A 19,376-nucleotide genomic window follows, 5' to 3' on the forward strand; every position below is an offset into this window, starting at 1 on the left:
CAAATCTGCATTGTATAGTGAGAACGTTAGCCTGATGAAAGGGTCAAAACGTCTGTACTTAACTCATACCCATACTGCTGCATCCAGGGAATTTTAGGCACAAAGAAAGCTGTGATTAAGTGCAAACCTAGGCTTTTGAGACCTTCGTCAATCTCAAAAGGCTGAGACCTTAAAGGAAAAACCTGGACAAAAGATATGCAAAAACAAATTGGGTGTAAATTAAATAATGATACTGTAAAAGTTTCCATATTACAAAACCTTATTCACTGGTTCACCTGACTGATGAGCCAGATTAAAGATTCTGTGTATTTGGTAGCCTCTTAGTCACTTTCCTTAATTTGGATTTGCATATACCTAACCTGTTCAATTCTTCTTTAGCCTTGTTTACCTTCGAGGTGATGTATGACTGAAAAGTGTGGTAGAAAAACTATGGCAGAAACAGTAACAGGAAAATATCCTACAAAGTGAGAACTACATGCAATAATTTAAATATAGTACATAGAAGTAGTATGTCATACTGACAAGAACCCAGTAAATTAAACAGGAGCTCAGAAATTAATTTTTTTTAAATGCAAATCAGGAGCCATTTTCTCTTATAAAGAAAATTACATTCCAGCCAAGGACCAATTTCTCTCTCTTCTTCCTAACATGCGAAAAAGTACATCAGGGCCTGACAAGGCTGATGTAGAGTAAAGAGTCATAGAGATGTACAGCATGGAAACAGACCCTTCGGTCCAACCCATCCATGCCGACCAGATACCCCAACCCGATCTAGTCCCACCTGCCAGCACCCGGCCCATATCCCTCCAAACCCTTCCTGTTAATATACCCATCTAAATGCCTTTTAAAATGTTGCAATTGTACCAGCCTCCACCACTTCCTCAGGCAGCTCATTCCATATACGTACCACCCTCTGCGTGAAAAGGTTGCCCCTTAGGTCTCTTTTATATCTTTCCCCCCTCACCCTAAACCTAAGTCCTCTAGTTCCAGACTCCCCCACGCCAGGGAAAAGACTTTGTCTATTTATTCTATCCATGCCTCTCATAACTTTGTTAACCTCTAAAAGGTCACCCCTCAGCCTCCGATGCTCCAGGGAAAACAGCCCCAGCCCATTCAGACTCTCCATATAGTTCAAATCCACCAACCATGGTAACAACCTTGTAAATCTTTTCTGAACCCTTTCAAGTTTCAAGCATCTTTCCGATAGGAAGGAGACCAGAATTGCATGCAATATTTCATAAATGGTCTAATCAATGTCCTGTACAGCCACAACATGACCTCCCAACTCCTGTACTCAATACTCTGACCAATAAAATAAAGCATACCAAATGCCTTCTTCACTATCCTATCTACCTGCAACTCCACTTTCAAGGAGCTGTGAACTTGCACTCCAAGGTCTCTTTGTTCAGCAACACTCCCTAGGACCTTACCATTAAGTGTATCAGTCCTGCTAAGATTTGCTTTCCCAAAATGAAGCACCTCGCCTTTAGCTGAATTAAACTCCATCTGCCACTTCTCAGCCCATTGGCCCATCTGGTCAAGATCCTGTTGTAATCGGAGGTAACCTTCTTCGCTGTCCACTACACCTCCAATTTTGGTGTTATCTGCAAACTTACTAACTGTACCTTTTATGCTCACATCCAAATTATTTATGTAAATGACAAAAAGTAGAGGACCCAGCACCAATCCTTGTGGCACTCCACTGATCACAGGCCTCCAGTCTGAAAAACAATCCTCCACCACCACCCTCTGTCTTCTATATTTGAGCCAGTTCTATATCCAAATGGCTAGCTCTCTCTTCATTCCGTGCGATCTAACCTTGCTTATCAGTCTCCCATGGAAAACCTTGTCGAACACCTTACTGAAGTCCATATAGATCACATCTACTGCTCTGCCCTCATCAATCCTCTTTGTTACTTCTTCAAAAAACTCAATCAAGTTTGAGAGACATGATTCCCCACGCACAAAGCCATGTTGACTATCCCTAATCAGTCCTTGCCTTTCCAAATACATGTACATCCTGTCCCTCAGGATTCCCTCCAACAACTTGCCCAGCACCGACTGGTCCATAGTTCCCTGGACTGTCCTTACCACCCTTCTTAAATAATGCCACCACATTAGCCAATCTCCAGTCTTCCGGCACCTCACCTGTGACTATTGATGATACAAATATCTCAGCAAGAGGCCCAGCAATCACTTCTCTAGCTTCCCAGAATTCTAGGATACACCTGATCAGGTCCTGGGGATGTATCCACCATTACGCATTTCAAGACATCCAGCAATTTACCCTCTGTAATGTGGACATTTTGCAAGGTGTCACCATTTATTTCGCTACTTTCTATATCTTCCATATCCTTTTCCACAGTAAATACTAATGCAAAATACTTGTTTAGTATCTCCCCCATTTTCTGTGGCTCCACACAAAAGCCCTATTCTCTCCCTAGTTACCCTTTTGTCCTTAATGTATTTGTAAAACCCTTTGGATTCTCCTTATCTGAATTTGCCAAAGCTACCTCATGTCCCCTTTTTGCCCTACTGATTTCCCTCTTAAGTGTATTCCTACTTCCTTTATACTCTAAGGATTCACTCGATCTATCTTGTCAGTACCTGACATATGCTTCCTTCTTTTTCTTAACCAAACCCTCAATTTCTTTAGTCATCCCAGCATTCTCTACAGTTACCAGCCTTTCCTTTCACCCTGACAGGAATATACTTTCTCTGAATTCTCATTATTTCATTTCTGAAGACTTTCCATTTTCCAGCCGCCCCTTTATCTGCGAACAGCTTTTGAAACTTCTTGCCTAATACTGTCAAAATTGGCCTTTCTCCAATTTAGAACTTCAACTTTTAGATCCTGTCTATTCTTTTCCATCACTATTTTAAATCTAATAGAATTATGATCTCTGTCCCCAAAGTGCTCCCCCACTGACACCTCAATCACCTGCCCTGCCTTATTTCCCAAGATTAGGTCAAGTTTTGCACCTTCTCTAGTAGATACATCCACATACTTTATCAGAAAATTTTCTTGTACACACAAATTCCTCTCCATCTAAACCCTCAACACTATAGCAGTCCCAGTCTATGTTTGGAAAGTTGAAATCCCCTACCATAACCCCCACCCTATTATTCATACAAAGCTGAGATCTCCTTACAAGTTTGTTTCTCAATTTTCCATTGACTTTTAGGGGGTCTATAATACAATCCAAATAAGGTGACCATCTCTTTCTTATTTCTCAGTTCCACCCAAATAACTTCCCTGGATGTATTTCCAGGAATATCCTCCCTTAGCACAGCTGTTATGCTATCCCTGATCAAAAACACCACTCCCCCTCTTCCCTTGCCTCCCATTTTATCCTTCCTATAGTATTTGTATCCTGGAACATTAAGCTGCCAGTCCTGCCCATCCTTGAGCCATGTTTCTGTAATTGCGATGATATCCTAGTCCCATGTTCCTAACCATGCCCCGAGTTCATCTGCCTTCCGTGTTAGGCCCCTTGCATTGAAATAAATGCAGTTTAATTTATTATTCCTACCTTGTCCCTGCCTACCCTGACTGTATGACTCGCTTCTGTTCTCAGCTTGGTCTCTTTCCTCACTATCTCCCTAGTTCCCATCCCCCCACCTGACGAGTTTAAATCATCCCGAGCATGTCTAGCCAGTATATTAGTCCCCTTCCAATTTAGGTGCAATCTGTCCTTCTTGTACAGGTCACTTCTACCCCAAAAGAGATTCCAATGATCCAAAAATGTGAATCCTTCTCCCATACACCAGCTCCTCAGCCATGCATTCATCTGCTCTATCCTCCTATTCCTGCCTTCACTAGCTTGTAGCACTGGGAGTAATGTAGATATCACTACTCGAGGAACTCCTTTCTAAATCCCTGCCTCTCTGTAATCTCCCTTCTGAATCTCAACTGTTTCCCTTCCTATGTCATTGGTTCCAATGTGGACAATGACCTCTTGCTGGTCCCTCTCCCCCGTGAGAACATTCTGCGCTCTCTCTGAGACATCCTTGATCCTGGCACCAGGGAAGCAACATGCCACTCTGATTTTTCGCTGCTAGCCACAGTAACATCTGTCTATACCTCAATCTAGAGTGTCCCCTAACACAATTGATTTCTTGGAACCTGACGTACCCCACATTGCGTTAGAGCCAGTCTCAATAGCAGAAACTTGGCTGTTCATGCTCCATTCTCCTGAGAATCCATCACCCCCTATATTTTCCGAAACTGCATACTTGTTTGAAATGGGTATAGCCACAGACTGCTCCTGCACTAGCTGCCTACCTCTATTACCTTTCCTGGAGTTAACCCATCTGAGACTTCCCCTCGCCCCCTTCCTATAACTGCCATCCATCACAAATTCCTCATTGCTTCTAACTGTCTCTCCAAACGATCCATTCGATCTGATAAGATTCGCAACCAACAGCATTTATTGCAGATAGAATCCGCAGTAACCCTTAAACTCCTACAGCTGACAAGAATCTCATATCACTCTACTAAAGGCCATTTTTGCTCCTTCACAATCTACAGACCCAGAAAATAACACCGTCTTATTCCTCTACAAAACACGGCACCAGGTTAAATTAATGGTTATGGTTTATATTTTAAGTTTAATCAAGAGACAAATCTCAAAAAATATATAATCAAGAAAGAACCCACTCTATTCACTACTGTAGACTTTCTGTGAGTCCCAGTGAAAAACAATACACTTATCTGCTTCTGTGCTGTGAACTTTGCCGAAACAGTTCCTCCAAGATCGATTGTGAATTTCACTGTTTGTTAATTTTCCCAGACACACTCCGATGTCCAGCAATACATGAATTCAAACAGCAAAGGCAGTAACTGTGCAGGTTCACTGTGGTGTCAGTTTCTTTCTCTCTCTCTTTCCTGCACTGACCTCACCAGGTGCAGCCTTTATCTGTTCTCCTCTCTTTTAAAACTGCTGTTGTTTTGACTTTTTTTTTCCCAAAGTTCAAAAACAATGCAACAGCATATAAAACAGTAATTGCTGCTCCTGGAATTCAGGGAAATCACCTCCAACACCTAAATTACCTCAATAAAGAAGCAGCCATTACAGCCAGAAATTTTTCCCATCCTCCATCTTGGATTACCCAGTATTTCATTTTATCAGAACTGCTCGTTATTAGGCCCAGGGTGCATAATGTACAATCACACCAAAATATTAAGGCCTCATGTTCAAAAAGCTATCATCATCAATCAGGTCCATCTTTAGATCAGTGTCTGCTACCTCCATGAAACAAACTTTCCCAACCTTAAAGCTAGAAGCTTTAAATAATTATTTAAATGAGTATACACCCTGGGATTTCAAACCAAATCATAATAGAAGCCTACAGATTCTCTGCCTACTGCCCAGTCCCCAGCACAGGGCCAGCAACACAACTGGCACACAATTATTTTGGCACAGGATATGAAATAAATATTTAAAACGCTCTTGTTTATAACAACTGAACAAGTCAAATTTAATTTCAATTTGGTAGGATAGTTACACAAATGCAAACTCAAATTCATGTCATGGGAAGGTCTGTCTTTTTTTTTGTGTGGAAGCAAAATCAGCAAATTTCATTACTGTTCAATAGTTATTTGTACCATGGTAATTAATTTTAACTTGTGACTCAGTTGATCATACTCACCCGAGGCAGAAACTTGTAGATTCAAATTCCATACCAAGAATTAAACAAAAAAGAAATTGCCACTAATACTATCAGATGTGATACTTTCTGAATGAAACATTAAATGACATCCCATTTATTATTTTAAATGGCCATAAAAGAATCCACGGCATTATTTCAACCAAGAGAAGAAACCCTGAACGCCTGGCCAATATTTCTCCCATATCAACAAAGAGAACTCATTAATTCCTGTTTGTTGGAGCTGGGTTTTCATAAATTGGTTATGTTTGTTAAATCAAATTACACTTAAATACATCCTTGGCTCCAAATAACTTCTGAAAAAACCAGTAGTTGTGAAAAATGATATATAAATGCAAGTCTATTTTATACAAAACCCAAGACACATGGAAAGATGTGGAGGAAATGGCATATTGGTATTATCACCAGACTAATAATCCAGAGACTACGATCGTGTTCTAAGGACCTAGATTCTAACAACACCACATAGATGATGGAAATTCATATCAATATTTAAATAATTGAATTAAAATTCTAATGATATCCATTAACTATTGTCAATTGGTTGTTAGAAAAATCCATCTGGTTTAATTCATTAATGGGAAGAAATTTGTCATCCTTGCCTTATCTGGCACTGGACACTAAGGACAGCCCTGTCAACCCTGCAAAGACCTCCTTACTAATATCCGAGTCTACTGCTACAACTGGCAGAACTGCCAAATAGATGAGTCATAATCCGAATTCATATCTTACAGAGAATGCTCCAGATAAGGCAACAGGGTATGTCAAGCAGAGTTGGCAGAACGGTGATATACAGTCAGGAGGAGCCGCAATGGGTGTCCTCGAGTTTGACTCTGGACCCCATGAAGTCTCATAGCATCAGGTTAAACATGGGCAAGTAAACCTCCTGACAATTACCACATACTACCCTCCTTCAGCTAATGAATCAGTGCTCTGTGTTGAACACCAGATGGAAGGATCAGTGAAGGCAAATCGGGAACAGGATGTACTCTGGCTGGGGAAATTCAACATTTACCACGAGGAGTAGCTCAGCTGCACGAGGTTGGCAAGCAGGAGGCTGGAAGAACACAGCAAGCCAGGCAGCATCAGGAAGTGGAGAAGTTGACGTTTCAGGTATAACCCTTGGTCCTGAAGAAGGATTACGTCCAAAATGTTGATTTCTCCACCTCCTGATGCTGCCTAGCTTGCTGTGTTCTTCTAGCCTCCTGCTTGTCTACCTTGAGTTCCAGCATCTGCAGTTTTTATGTCTCCAGCAGCAAACACTGGGCAAGCTGATCCAATCCTAAAGGATGCTGGACTGAATCTGCACCAGGCATTGAGGCAAACAAAGAGGGGAAAACATATTTGATCTCATCCTCACCAATCTACCTGCAAAAGATGCATCTGTCCATAACAATATCAACAGAAGTTACCACTGCACATTCTTCTGGAGACACCATCCACATTCCCATTGAGAATACCTTCAAGGTGCTATCGCCATGCTAAATGGGATAGACTTTGAACAGATCTAGCAACTCAAGGCAGGCATTCCTGATGTGCTATGGGCCATTAGCCTCAGCAGAATCATACTCAAAAACAATCTGCAACCTCCAAGTCTGGCAAAACCGCAAGCTGCATTACCATTAAACCAGGGAATCAATCCTGGTTGAAAGAGGAGTTCAGGAGGGATGCCAAGGGCAGTGCCAAGCACACAAAAATAAGATGAAAACTTGAAGAAGCTAAACAGGATAATTTGCCTGCTAAACGGTATAAGCAGCAAATGGTAGACAGAGCTAAGCAATACCACATCTAATAGATCATATCAAAACTCAGGAATCCTGCCACATCAAGCTCTGAATGCTAGTGGACAATTACACAACTCACTGGATTAGTTGCCTCCATAAATATCCCTATCTTTGATGTGCTGGTCTCCCCTATCATTAATGCAAAGGATGAAACTTAGGCATTCATAATAATCTACAGCCAAAACTGTAGAGTGGACGATCAATCTCAGCTTCCTCCAAAGATCTCTGACACAGATGCCAGTCTTAAACCAACTGGATTCACTCCAAGTGATATCAGAAATGGTTGGAAGCACTGAGTATTCTAAGGTCTATGGTCCTTGACAACATTCTTGCAATAGCACTTTATATTTGACCTGCAGAACCTACTGTACCCTTAGGCATGCTGTTCCAGTAGAGTTACATACTGGCATCTATCTGACAGCATGGAAAATTGTCCAAATGTATCTTGTAAATGAAAAGGAAAAATCTGACCTGGCCAATTATGACTCCATAAGTCTACTCTTGACCATCAGTAAAAAGTGATGTAATGTATCATCAACAATCCAGTCTAAATGCAGCACTTCTTGGACAATACCCATGTTTGGGGTGAAAAGTGACAAGCAACATGCATGTCACGCAGATACTAAGCAATGATCATCTCTTCCAACAGAGAACTTAACCATTGCATTAACATTCAATGGTGTTACAATCACTAAATGCCCCCCATCACCATCCTGGGATTTACTTTTCACCAGAAACTGAACTGAACAAGCCATAAAAATATTCTGGCCACAAGAGCTGGTCAAAGAATAGGCATCTTACAGCAAATAATTCACTACTGACTCTCAAAGTCTATCCACCATTTCCAAAACAAGTCAGAAATGTGATGGAATGCTACCTACTCACTAGAGTAAGTACAGCACCAATAGCACTCAAGGAGATGACACAATTCAGGACAAAGAAGTCCACTTGATTGGCATCACATCTACAAGCATCCATTCCCTCCACCACTGACACTTCGTAACATCTAGAAGATGCAATGCGTCTGAAATTCATCAGAGTTCCTTACAAAAAATCTACAAAACCAACAACTAACTCCACCTAAAGGTGAATGGAAGGACATTCATGGGAATGCCATCACCTGAAAATTCCCTTACAGACCACTCACCATCCCAACTTGGAAATATCACCTTTCCTTCAATGCCATTCAGTCAAGATCTGGAATTTCCTCCCTAACAGCAGTGTTGGTCTACCTACAGCTCTAGGAGTGCAACAGCTCCAGAAGGCAGATAAGCGTGACCTTCTCAAGGCCTACTAGGAAAAGGCAATAAACTTTGATCTAACTAGTAATGGCCACAACCCACGAGTGAATAAACTACAGTGAGTAATAGTACTAGACAGTTAGGGTAGATATAGGGCTGGTGATGTTCAGAGTATGATTACAATATCCAGAAGTTATACAACAAGAGTGCGCAGGGAAGAAAAAGAATTTGTATTCAAGAGCAGAAAGAATGCTAGCATGCGCGACCTTTGGTGATTAAAAAGTAAAAAGACTGGACATTTGCATCATCCGAATAAATCTCTTCCTGGTAGGTAACCCACATAGCAGCTCTATGTTAATGCATCATTGAATTTTCCAATTAGAACAATTTAAACGTTGCTTCTTTTTCATTAATGAAATATCTGGGATGCAAGCTGAATTGAATTTATTTTAGGTGGCAGGTAAAATCAATATTCTAATTTTCAGATTAACACTGACTTAAAATCATTGTAGTAAATTTTTTCGAAGAAGGTCAAATAATACAGTTCACGACCATTTTTCCAGGTGTGCAATTTAAAGAAATGATAAGTTGGACTGGCCATAGATAAATTAACATTTCCTTTTGACAATTTAATTTATCAAACATGGTACAGTCAGGTAAGATGAGGTAAATAATCACATTTTCATAAATATGTATGAAAATAACCAATTCAACAAGAAGATCTACAGAAATTGATGAATAGAAGTCCATCCAAACTCATTTTAAATTAATATTCTCTTTGAAAATTCTAAGTTCATAACAGCTATGAGTGTTTGTCTTGTTGAACAGTGCCCACGTTTCCTGTAACTCCTATAGATGGCACTCTCGTAACTTTGGCACTTATTGTCGCAAAAAAATCTGACTGTTGTGGAAGCCATTTCCTGCAGCTTTCTTTCAGGTAAGTGCTGTGTGAACCTGCATTCTGAAGAAGGTTGCAAGTGGCTGCCTAGATGTAAGTTCCTTTTTAATTACTAAAGGTTTGAGACATGGGTGTTAACTTTTATTTGCAAGCAATTTGAGAATGAAGTATTCAAATACATATTGCTGTTTATGATCCTGCATAACTGCTCACAATTTTGTGAGACAAAATAAATTAATTTCCTACAGAAACATAGCTGCATTGTTGCAATTTAAAAGAAAGATCATTTTCTTGCTCTTATCAATGAACTGTACTCTCGTTTTAGCACCTGTAGAAATAATTATTCCATCTTCCTCCTCCCAGCATTGTGTTACAATGCTATTAACTTGAAAAGACAATATTTTAATCCAAACATAAATCATATGCTGTAACAACATTCTCCCAAATCCAGTTTCTGCTCCATGCAGAGAAAAAAACCGTTAACCTTCCACTAACTGTGAATGAGGAAGATTTAATTATTTAACATAGTAGCAAGCCAGCATTTCAAAATGAAGGATCAAAAATAAAATATATCTTAGAAATATATCTTGGAAAATCTTAGAAATGGCTTTCAGATACCCAAAACGTCTCATTAAAACATCAAACCATCTAAATAAAAATCTGGAAGATTGATAAGAGAAGTCACAGAAGACCAAGGCCCATGAATGAAAAAGGGATATGTGGTTTCAATGTTATGGAGGCATATGTGAACAAAGACTCAATCAGTAGTAAAGGAATGGGGTCATCTGTGCCTTAGGTCCGTGGAAGGAAGGTTCAAGAGTAGTAAATAGTACCAGGAAATAGACAATCAGAATTACAGGAACTTGTAAGCAAGAAAGAACATTAAGATAGCAAAATCTACTTGGATGAGTCAAGTTGTTTCCCCAAGTATCCTGAAGTAGAAAACAGATATTGGATGTTTCAAACAATAAGTAGGCAGTGGCACCACCTAGAATGGAGATCAAATAACGCAGGATTTGGGATTCACTCATTCATATCAAATGCCCAACGGAAGAAAACATATTTTTCTGCATTTTCAAAAGACACAAGAAAGCTGATAAATCATAATAGATTATGTTACTGGAAGTGCTAAACAGAAAGGGTGCACATTCATTATTACGTGCATGTTAGATTAGATAAACTCAAGTAAACTTGTTAGACATGGTCATCCTCTGAAAACAACATGCTGACCGGCCCTAATTAATTCTTGACTCTCCAAGTGGTGATAAAATTTGTTCCGCAGAACTCTTTCCAGAAGTTTCCTTACTACTGATGTTAAACTCAATGACCTTATCCTCACTATTCTTCTTGAATAATTGTACCATATTATTGTCTTCCAATCATCTCTCCAGTGCACAAAGAAGATTTGAAAATCAAGATCTTCACAACCTCTTTCCTTTCCTCCCAACCTAGGAGATATCTTATCTGGAACTGGGGTTTTACTAAATTTAAGCTCACTGTTTAACACTTCCTCCCATTCAACATTACTTTATTCATGTTTATCACAAATGCCCTCCTTGGTTACTATACGGACACAATTCTTCTTGATGGTGATTACATTAATACAATAAACATTTAAAACCTCACCATCTTCTTGTTCCACGCAAATTATATCTTCCACGTTTTTCTCCCTGTATTTTGTCTTTTCCATTATCATTATTTCAATCCTGTATATTTCTAAATGTATGTTCCTGTCTCTAACATGTACTCTTTTCCAATTTACAATATTTCTTTCACCTTTTATATAGCTCAAGAAACAAAAGGAGTCATAAAACACCTTCCTTGGCTATAGATGAAGATCAGATTTTAAAAAATGATCTGAAACTTATAAGGGGAATAAATGCAACAGTATTCAAAGTTGAATTGAGCACAAGTTAGAAAAAAGCCAAGGACAAGTGCAAGTGAGTGGAAAACAACAATAATGGCAATAGCTGGAAGGGAGACTGGAAAGACTTTGCATTTCTTTTATGTCTGTAGGATAGGAAAATGTTGCTTGCAACTGAACTCAGGACAAAACAAGATATTACAGCAGAATAATTTGACTGTCTGAGCATTGAACCATTTGATTCATTTTCAATTTTCAGTAGTACTTGTAAAATTAGCTGTAATAATAAGGTTGGGAAACCTGATGGTCCAGCTTAAATTCTGTGTTTACAATCTACAGAACTATACTAACATGTCACATAAACAGAATTTGCAGGAGATATTCAGCAGGTATGGTTGCTTCTAAAAGGAGAGTCACCGGACTAAAACATGGATTACTTTCCACGGATATTGCCAGAATTGGTTAGTTTTCCCAGAAATTTCTGGGTTTGTTTCAGATTTCACATCCATATTCTTTGATTTTTTTTGTTTATCCTAATGTATTGCTATTTTGGACACTGAAACCAGAATGCAATGAAACACTCAACATAGGATAGGATTGGGTGCAGTTACTGCCAAACTTACAAAACCAGAGCAGGGCAGAATATTGCCTTCTGAGGGAAATGGATCAAAGCAAGGGCAATGATATTAGATTTCTGTGACAAGAAGGAAGCAGGATTAGGGTCAGCGTTCAAGAGACGTCGGCAGAATGGAATGGTGCGAGTCCCGATCTTGGTGCAAAGAACCCTGATGTGGTTCTGTTCGCCGAGCTGGGAGTTTTTGTTGCAAATGTTTCGTCCCCTTTCTAGGTGACATCCTCAGTGCTTGAGACCCCCCTGTGAAGTGCTTCTGTCATGTTTCCTTCGGCATTTATAGTGGCTTGTCTCTGCTGCTTCCGGTTGTCAGTTGCTGTCCGCTGCAGTGGCCAGTATATTGGGTCCAGGTCGATGTGTTTGTTGATGGAATCAGTGAATGAGTGCCATGCCTCTAGGAATTCCCTGGCTGTTCTCTGTTTGGCTTGCACTATAATAGTAGTGTTGTCCCAGTCAAATTCATGTTGTTTGTCGTCTGTTTGTGTGGCTACTAAGGATAGCTGGTCGTGTCGTTTCGTTTCGTGGCTAGTTGGTGTTCATGGATGCGGATCATTAGCTGTCTTCCTGTTTGTCCTATGTAGTGTTTTGTGCAGTCCTTGCATGGGATTTTGTACACTACGCTGGTTTTGCTACATGCTCATCCATGAACACCAATTAGCCACAAAACGACACGACCAGCTATCCTTAGTAGCCACACACACACAGACGACAAACAACATGAATTCGACTGGGACAACACTACTATTATAGTGCAAGCCAAACATAGAACAGCCAGGGAATTCCTAGAGGCATGGCACTCATCCACAAATTCTATCAACAAACACATCGACCTGGACCCAATATACTGGCCACTGCAGGGGACAGCAACTGACAACCAGAAGTGGCAGAGACAAGCCACTATAAATGCCGAAGGAAACATGACAGAAGCGTTTCACAGGAGGCTCCCAAGCACTGAGGATGTCACCTAGAAAGGGGACAAAACGTTTGCAACAAAAAACTCCCAGCTCGGCAAACAGAACCACAACAATGAGCACCCGAGCTACAAATCTTCTCCCAAACTTTGAAAGAACCCTGAAACTGAATACACCAATGGATAAATAGACTGACAATATACTCTGGGTTGTACATTAAGTTAAATCTCCAGAGTTGTAGTTATTACCAAGTTATATGGAAAATCATCAAGTATATTACAAACAGATTCAGGGAAGAAAAACTGACCTATTGGACCTGCACGTGCAAATACAGTTCAATAAGGGATTTGCATTTTTACAGCTCCTTCATAAACCCAGGAAATCCCAAAGCACTTTACAAACAATTAAGTACTTTGTTCAAGTGTAGTCATTGCTGTAACTTAGAAACCACAACAGCCAATTTGTTTACAGCAAAATCCCATAACAGTAATGTGAAAATGATCATATAACCTGTAAGTTACATTATTTGATGGATATACATTAGCCAGCACACCATGCAGAAATCCCAAGCTCTCCTTCGAATAATTCTATGGGATCTTTTACATCATTTGAATTAGCACATCATCCTTAGTTTCAATTCCAGTCTAATATCTAGTACCCAATACCTCCTGATGCTGCATTAAACTGTCAACTATTAGATTGTATGCTCATGTCAGGAGTGGAGTTGAACATACAACCTACTAAGTTAGACGTGAGAATGCCACCACAGATATGGCTTTTGATATTTGAGATTGTAAGGTAATTCCTATGCAGTAAGGTGCAAAACGTGAAATTGCATTAGATCCCCTCAGCATTTCTGTTGATTTTACACAAGTTCAACTCGAATCTCTTGGAACCTTTTTACAAAAGAAAAATATTAGGTTTTAGCTTTCTTTGGAAAATGTCTATGCAGTGGTAAGGAGCCCTTATGAGTAGTCATTATCAGGATGGATGATGAAAGATCGTGTTTGACTTTTTTATTTGAACATTCTACCCTCCCATTCCTTAGTCTTACTCTTCAGTTACATGCCAAGGGAGTTCAAGTATATTGGCCTCCAGTAGGGCAGGGGCTGGTTCCTCCAGAAGGAGTGCTTTCAGGCCATAGAAACAAACAAACAAACAAACAAACAAACTCCTTGCAGATCAGGTAATTTAAAATATCAATTGTCTATTTTATGTGGAATCAAATTCAGTCTTGATGGGTGAAACAGGGACCAAAATCCACGCAAAGTGATACAAATAATTGTCAGTGTAAAGCACTTTCATTATGCCATAATATCCAATAGGACCAAGCATTGGATGGACTGCTAGAATCACAGCTCTTAGATTTACAGGTCAGAAATATAATGAATGGAACACAAAGGCACCATGTGACAATCAAGAAAAATCTAGAATATATAGTAGATAAATCTGACACTTGATGTGCTTTGCTGCTGATAAAGACAGGATATTGAGTTTTCACAGGCTAATTTGCAAATCTTGGTAATTTGTACTGCTGTGGTGTAAGACAGCATTCAGATTGGAATTTCACTCAATACATCACAGACAATCACTACCTTATACAAAGATTATTATTGATCTTGAGAGAGATGGAGAGACCGCTAAGAAGTTAGAGGTGCTTGGTGAAAAGGTCTGACAAAGCTGGACATGTGTAATGTAATCAGTATGTTGCAATAATAAGGGCCTTCATGCATATGTAAAGCACTGTACTTTGTTCACAGAGACTATTGTTACGAGAAGAAAACAAGGTTTAATAGGATGAGGGGAACCAGTAAACACATGCTAGAAGATGAATCCAATTCTCCCTTTGGTGAAGTCAACTAATCTCCCTGAATTTGTTCTTCTTTATTGTGTACATCATAAACTCACATTCCTCTCTTTAAATCTCGCAGCTCAAATGTTCCTTACCCATTCTACCAACACATCGCTTGCTAGTGCTTTCTTTAATAATGGAGTGTCACTAACACTATGCAGTGGAAAATTCCCACTTCTCAGCTCCATAATACTTGTTCAGGACTTGAGCTTGGTCAGCAGCAACATTGGCTACCTGGTCAAATGAACACACAAAATTCAAGACGTGACAGCATCTCTTATTTGACAAGGATGCTGTTGCAATAAAGATGGGTTAAATTGGCCAGGTATAAATTTCTGGTAAGGTACTTTTTTTTCTAAATTATGTATTTCAATGGATGTTTTTCTTTTAGATCACAAGGAATTATTTTTAGTTTAGAATTGAAATGCTAGAAGTTAGAATTCACTGTGTACGAAGGAAAGACAATCAAAATGGGCTCAGCCAGAAAAGGACAGCTGTGCAATAACATTACCAGAAAAGGCTACTGAAAACTATCAGTTTGAAACAAATATGTTTTTAGGCTTGGGTTTCAGGGATATTGTGAGAAAGCCAAAAGATGGCTTTAATCTGTGATTAGAGGTGGAAGCGACTATCAATTTTCCCCCATGGGTGTCAGTGGCAATACAGCTTACCTGCCAACTGCAGAGCTGGCCAATTCTCATTTCCAATGGTAATTCCACTAGATTTCTGTACCTGTTATGGAGAAGAAAGCTTCCCAACATGTTCAGGGTTTGGACTTAATTATACTTTGCTGCTTCTAAAGGGAATGTCATGTTATGATGTATTTATATAAAATATACATTTCCTTAAATTTTACAATCTTGGAGGAAAACAGTATAATATTGAAAAATAACAGAAATGTTATCTTATACATTTCCTTTTGTTTAAGAACTTACATTACTCATTTTAGTTAATTTATTCTTAACCAGTAAAGTGATTACAAATAAATTATATGGAAAGTATCTCTTTGCATGTGCTGCCTGAGTCAAGTATTCCAACATTCCCTTGTTTTTTTAAGTCAAATTTCCACAGAATGTTGCTTTCATGTTATTTTCATCTTAGACGTTTCATTGTCTTTTAATCTTGGTCTAATTTGATATTTGGCACAAAACTGATCAACAAACAAAAAAAAAAGAAATTTCACCTGTAAATAGTTTTAAGTTTCAGGATAATTATTCCCTATTCCGTTGGCTTGAAAAAAAACTTTTTTGATTAAAAAAACGCCTGTCACGTTATTCCCTACCTTTTTAGTCAAACACATACAGAAGCAAGTCACCGACCTTAAAGAAATAAAATATAAGGTGAACAAAATTTTGACTATCATGTGAGCAGTCTGGTATAGTGTTATTTGTCTCTAGTTTTCTTTTGCTTCCCCCGTAGGTGGGTCATTAAGTTCACCAATGCAAATAACAGGTACATTATACCTGCAGCTGAGCGGTCATGATTGTGATATCGATGAAAGTATTGCAGTTTAATTTTATGCACCAACATTTTTCAAAACCAAACCAGTTAGGCTGTTGGTCATCATCACCTCTCACACCCCGTTTGGGGGTTCCACCGATTAGTCTGCGGGGAAAGACTTCATATGTCTGTGGAGTCAGATTGTCAACACCGTCGCAGACTCTCTCTGAACGCCCTCTTGCCAACGCACACGAGCGAAAAATATCAGGCCACTAATTCAGTGACTTCTCTTCAGATATACTTAGCTCAGTTTTTTTGGTGCGATTGACCATCTGAATCGGAATGTCGGGAGAAAACTGCCGTCCAAACAAATGAAAAAAAAAGGCAAATCGATTGGAGATCAACAAAGAGTCAAGTAGTCCAGCGGCAGTGGGGATATTGAAAATGATATTGATATTGAAACTGATCAGCTGAAGGAGGGCACCTGCGAGGTCCCCAGATTTCCATGTTTTTTGAATATTTCGCGTACCTGTTCAATTCAAACCGGACTGTGCTAACACGGTACATTCAGAAAGGCTAACCTGTCAATTCGGGGTGTTTCAATGGACAGAGATAAACAATTGCTCGCACTGCAAGTGTACAAAATATCAGTTATCAAACCGATATCTGACACAATTAGTTACCAACAAGCTTTGTTGCTGGAATGGACGGAGTTGAACCATAGAGCGTCGTGAGCGCAGCTTAAATCAGCTGGAGACTTTGAAATGTTTGGAGTTTGAAGAGAGAAACGCCAGGTGATGGGAGCAGTTAGCGCAGTGCACACATTGCTCGGAGTTCAGGAGCAGACTCCGAGAGAGCGTCTCTCGCCCAAACCTTCCCCCTTCCCTGCTACAACCCACAGGCACAAACACGGAAACAGGTACATACGTCTCGGAATTTATTCCAGTGTCCCGGCTCCTTGTCATACTGCGAGATAGTAGTCAGCCATTGTTTATCATCCAGAAAATTGCCGCTGTCCGACGTCGCCCGTTGCCTGCCTTCTGTTTGCAGGAAGGCTACAACAACACATATCAGGACCTTTATCATCTGTGAAAGAGAGACAGAAAGGAAGGGGGGGGGGTGCAGGGAGGAAGACAGTGTAAGTAAAAGGGAGTAAAGCAACGCGCGAGAACAAGTTGAAAGACTGCTGTTTAAATTCCCAGCTTGTGTGTGTGTGTGAGAGAGAGAGAGAGATAGAGCTGGATACCCTTGCTCTTTGCTTTTCCACTGCAGCTCCCTTCTCCCTCCGCACGCGACTGGCTCGAGCGCCGGGACTCCAGGCGGCGAGGGCGCGCGCCGGGCACCAGCGCAGAGTGCGCGCGAGCTCGCTCGCTCGCTCCAACCCTGGCCGGGAGCGAGCGCGAGGCCCCCGGGAGCGCTCCCCCACCACCTCACCCCAAAGCTGGTGGGTGGTTCAGGCGAAGGTGGAGGGTGTGTGCAGCCACCGCGTGAAAGGGCCAACGCTGTCGTGACTAATCAATGTGGACACACCAAGTGATGGACTTCCCGCTGGTCACATTGATCCCTCCTCCCCACGGACATTTGTATCTTCTTTCTGTTGTTGCTGTTTCAATTCTTGAAAAGTTAACGCAGATACTGCCTGAGCCCGAGTATCCCACTATTTCTAACAGATTTCTACAACCCGAGGTGTGTTTTTTTTAATTTTGTTTGTTTTCTGAATTTAATTTGCCAGTGAGTAGTTTGATTTCACTTAAAGCCCGATTTACGTGAGCAGCGACATGAGCAAAAAGGATGAGGTTGGTGAACTTCTCGCAGGTTTTTTTTAATTTTTAAAATGATTTGATTCTTGTCCTCGCCAATTCATTTAGCTCCGGGGTGTCACGTTTGTTGCCTTCGAGTGTGTGGATGCACAAAGCGACTTCAAGACTTTGTTGAGGCAAAGATAAAAGGTTTTGTTGGCTTCTTCCCCCCCGCCCTCTAATAGTTCAAAACTCATGGTATTTAAAGAAAAACAAAGCAAAAAGTTGTGAAAATGCGTGGCCACCGCTCCCCGTCGGAAGTAAGCTTGTCCGAGCTTTCCCTTTAGGAGATGTCTGGTCAATTCTGTGTAATCAGATTCAAAAGCCTTTTCATTTGATCTTCCTCGCGGATGACCAAGCTGTTAGTAATTCGCAGCGCCCTCATACTCCTCTCAAATAATAACCATTAACGTTTTACTGTAGGATTTAATGCTCACGGTTGGTGCTGCAGTTGCTATTATCATGATTGCGTTATGAATGATTTGCTAAATAAAAAAACATGCAGGTCAATCTAATTGCAGCAGTGACAACTGCTCTGGTGAAACTGTTTCGCAGACTCACAGGTCACCGACCACCGGCCGCGCCTGACCCTCTTTGCCTCGGCTAACACATGACAGTCTCCCGAAGCAAAAAAGCCCCTGGAGCTATCCGAGAACCCGAGCTGGGCAAAACCAGCAGAAATGGAAGGGATTTTTCGTCATTCCCAAGTTATCCAAATGTAAAAGTTGAAGTATTATAAAACTTATTTCTGTTCATTGATGTGAGGACATTTAAACAGTTCATCAATGTAAAGACTATTATCCTATTTGATCTGAAGGATGTAAGTATTGTGACAGTGACATGGTCGTTGGTAGCTATTAAAACAACTATGTATTCAGCAATATTTCTTGCTTGTGCCTTATCTGATCCCCGGAGTGTGGGTTTCCGCTTTCTGGTAATACTCATGCGTACCTGTTAGATAAACGGAGGATGCATATTACACATGAAAACCATAGGGCCAGCGAGGTGGCTAAAATCTTTGCTGGCTTCTCGAACACAATCAATAGCTCTAGTTACAGCCCTTTGTCAACACCACGAATCCATTACAGGCGCCTGAGTGCAGGGAGTTCAGTGGAAATAATTAATAATTCAAGCGGCTTGTCCCAGAAAGGGATTTAATGTGATCTTAAGCAGTGTGATATACGAAGGCAATAGCGTTAATTACCATATCACAAACTAATTAGACTTGAGTTTCAGAGTTGGCAATGTTCAAAACTGTACACGGGCTATTTAAAATATAGGGTTGC

General features: G+C 40.3%; 1 protein-coding gene across 2 annotated transcripts in view; it reads right to left on the reverse strand.

The window, feature by feature from the left end:
- LOC132820599 (testican-3-like) overlaps positions 1-17,587 on the reverse strand; it is a 525,001-nt gene extending 507,414 nt beyond the window's left edge. For both annotated transcript variants that reach the window (XM_060832813.1, XM_060832807.1), the window contains exons 1-2: positions 17,538-17,587; positions 17,219-17,377 (exon numbers count right to left, since the gene is read on the reverse strand). In XM_060832813.1, the coding sequence (XP_060688796.1) occupies positions 17,219-17,377 (159 nt within the window). In that variant the 5' untranslated portion in view covers positions 17,538-17,587. The remainder of the gene's footprint in view (positions 1-17,218; positions 17,378-17,537) is intronic.
- Between the last annotated feature and the right edge of the window lie 1,789 nt (positions 17,588-19,376).

The sequence above is a fragment of the Hemiscyllium ocellatum genome, chromosome 1, assembly GCF_020745735.1.
Source record: "Hemiscyllium ocellatum isolate sHemOce1 chromosome 1, sHemOce1.pat.X.cur, whole genome shotgun sequence".
Taxonomy (NCBI): Eukaryota; Metazoa; Chordata; class Chondrichthyes; order Orectolobiformes; family Hemiscylliidae; genus Hemiscyllium; species Hemiscyllium ocellatum.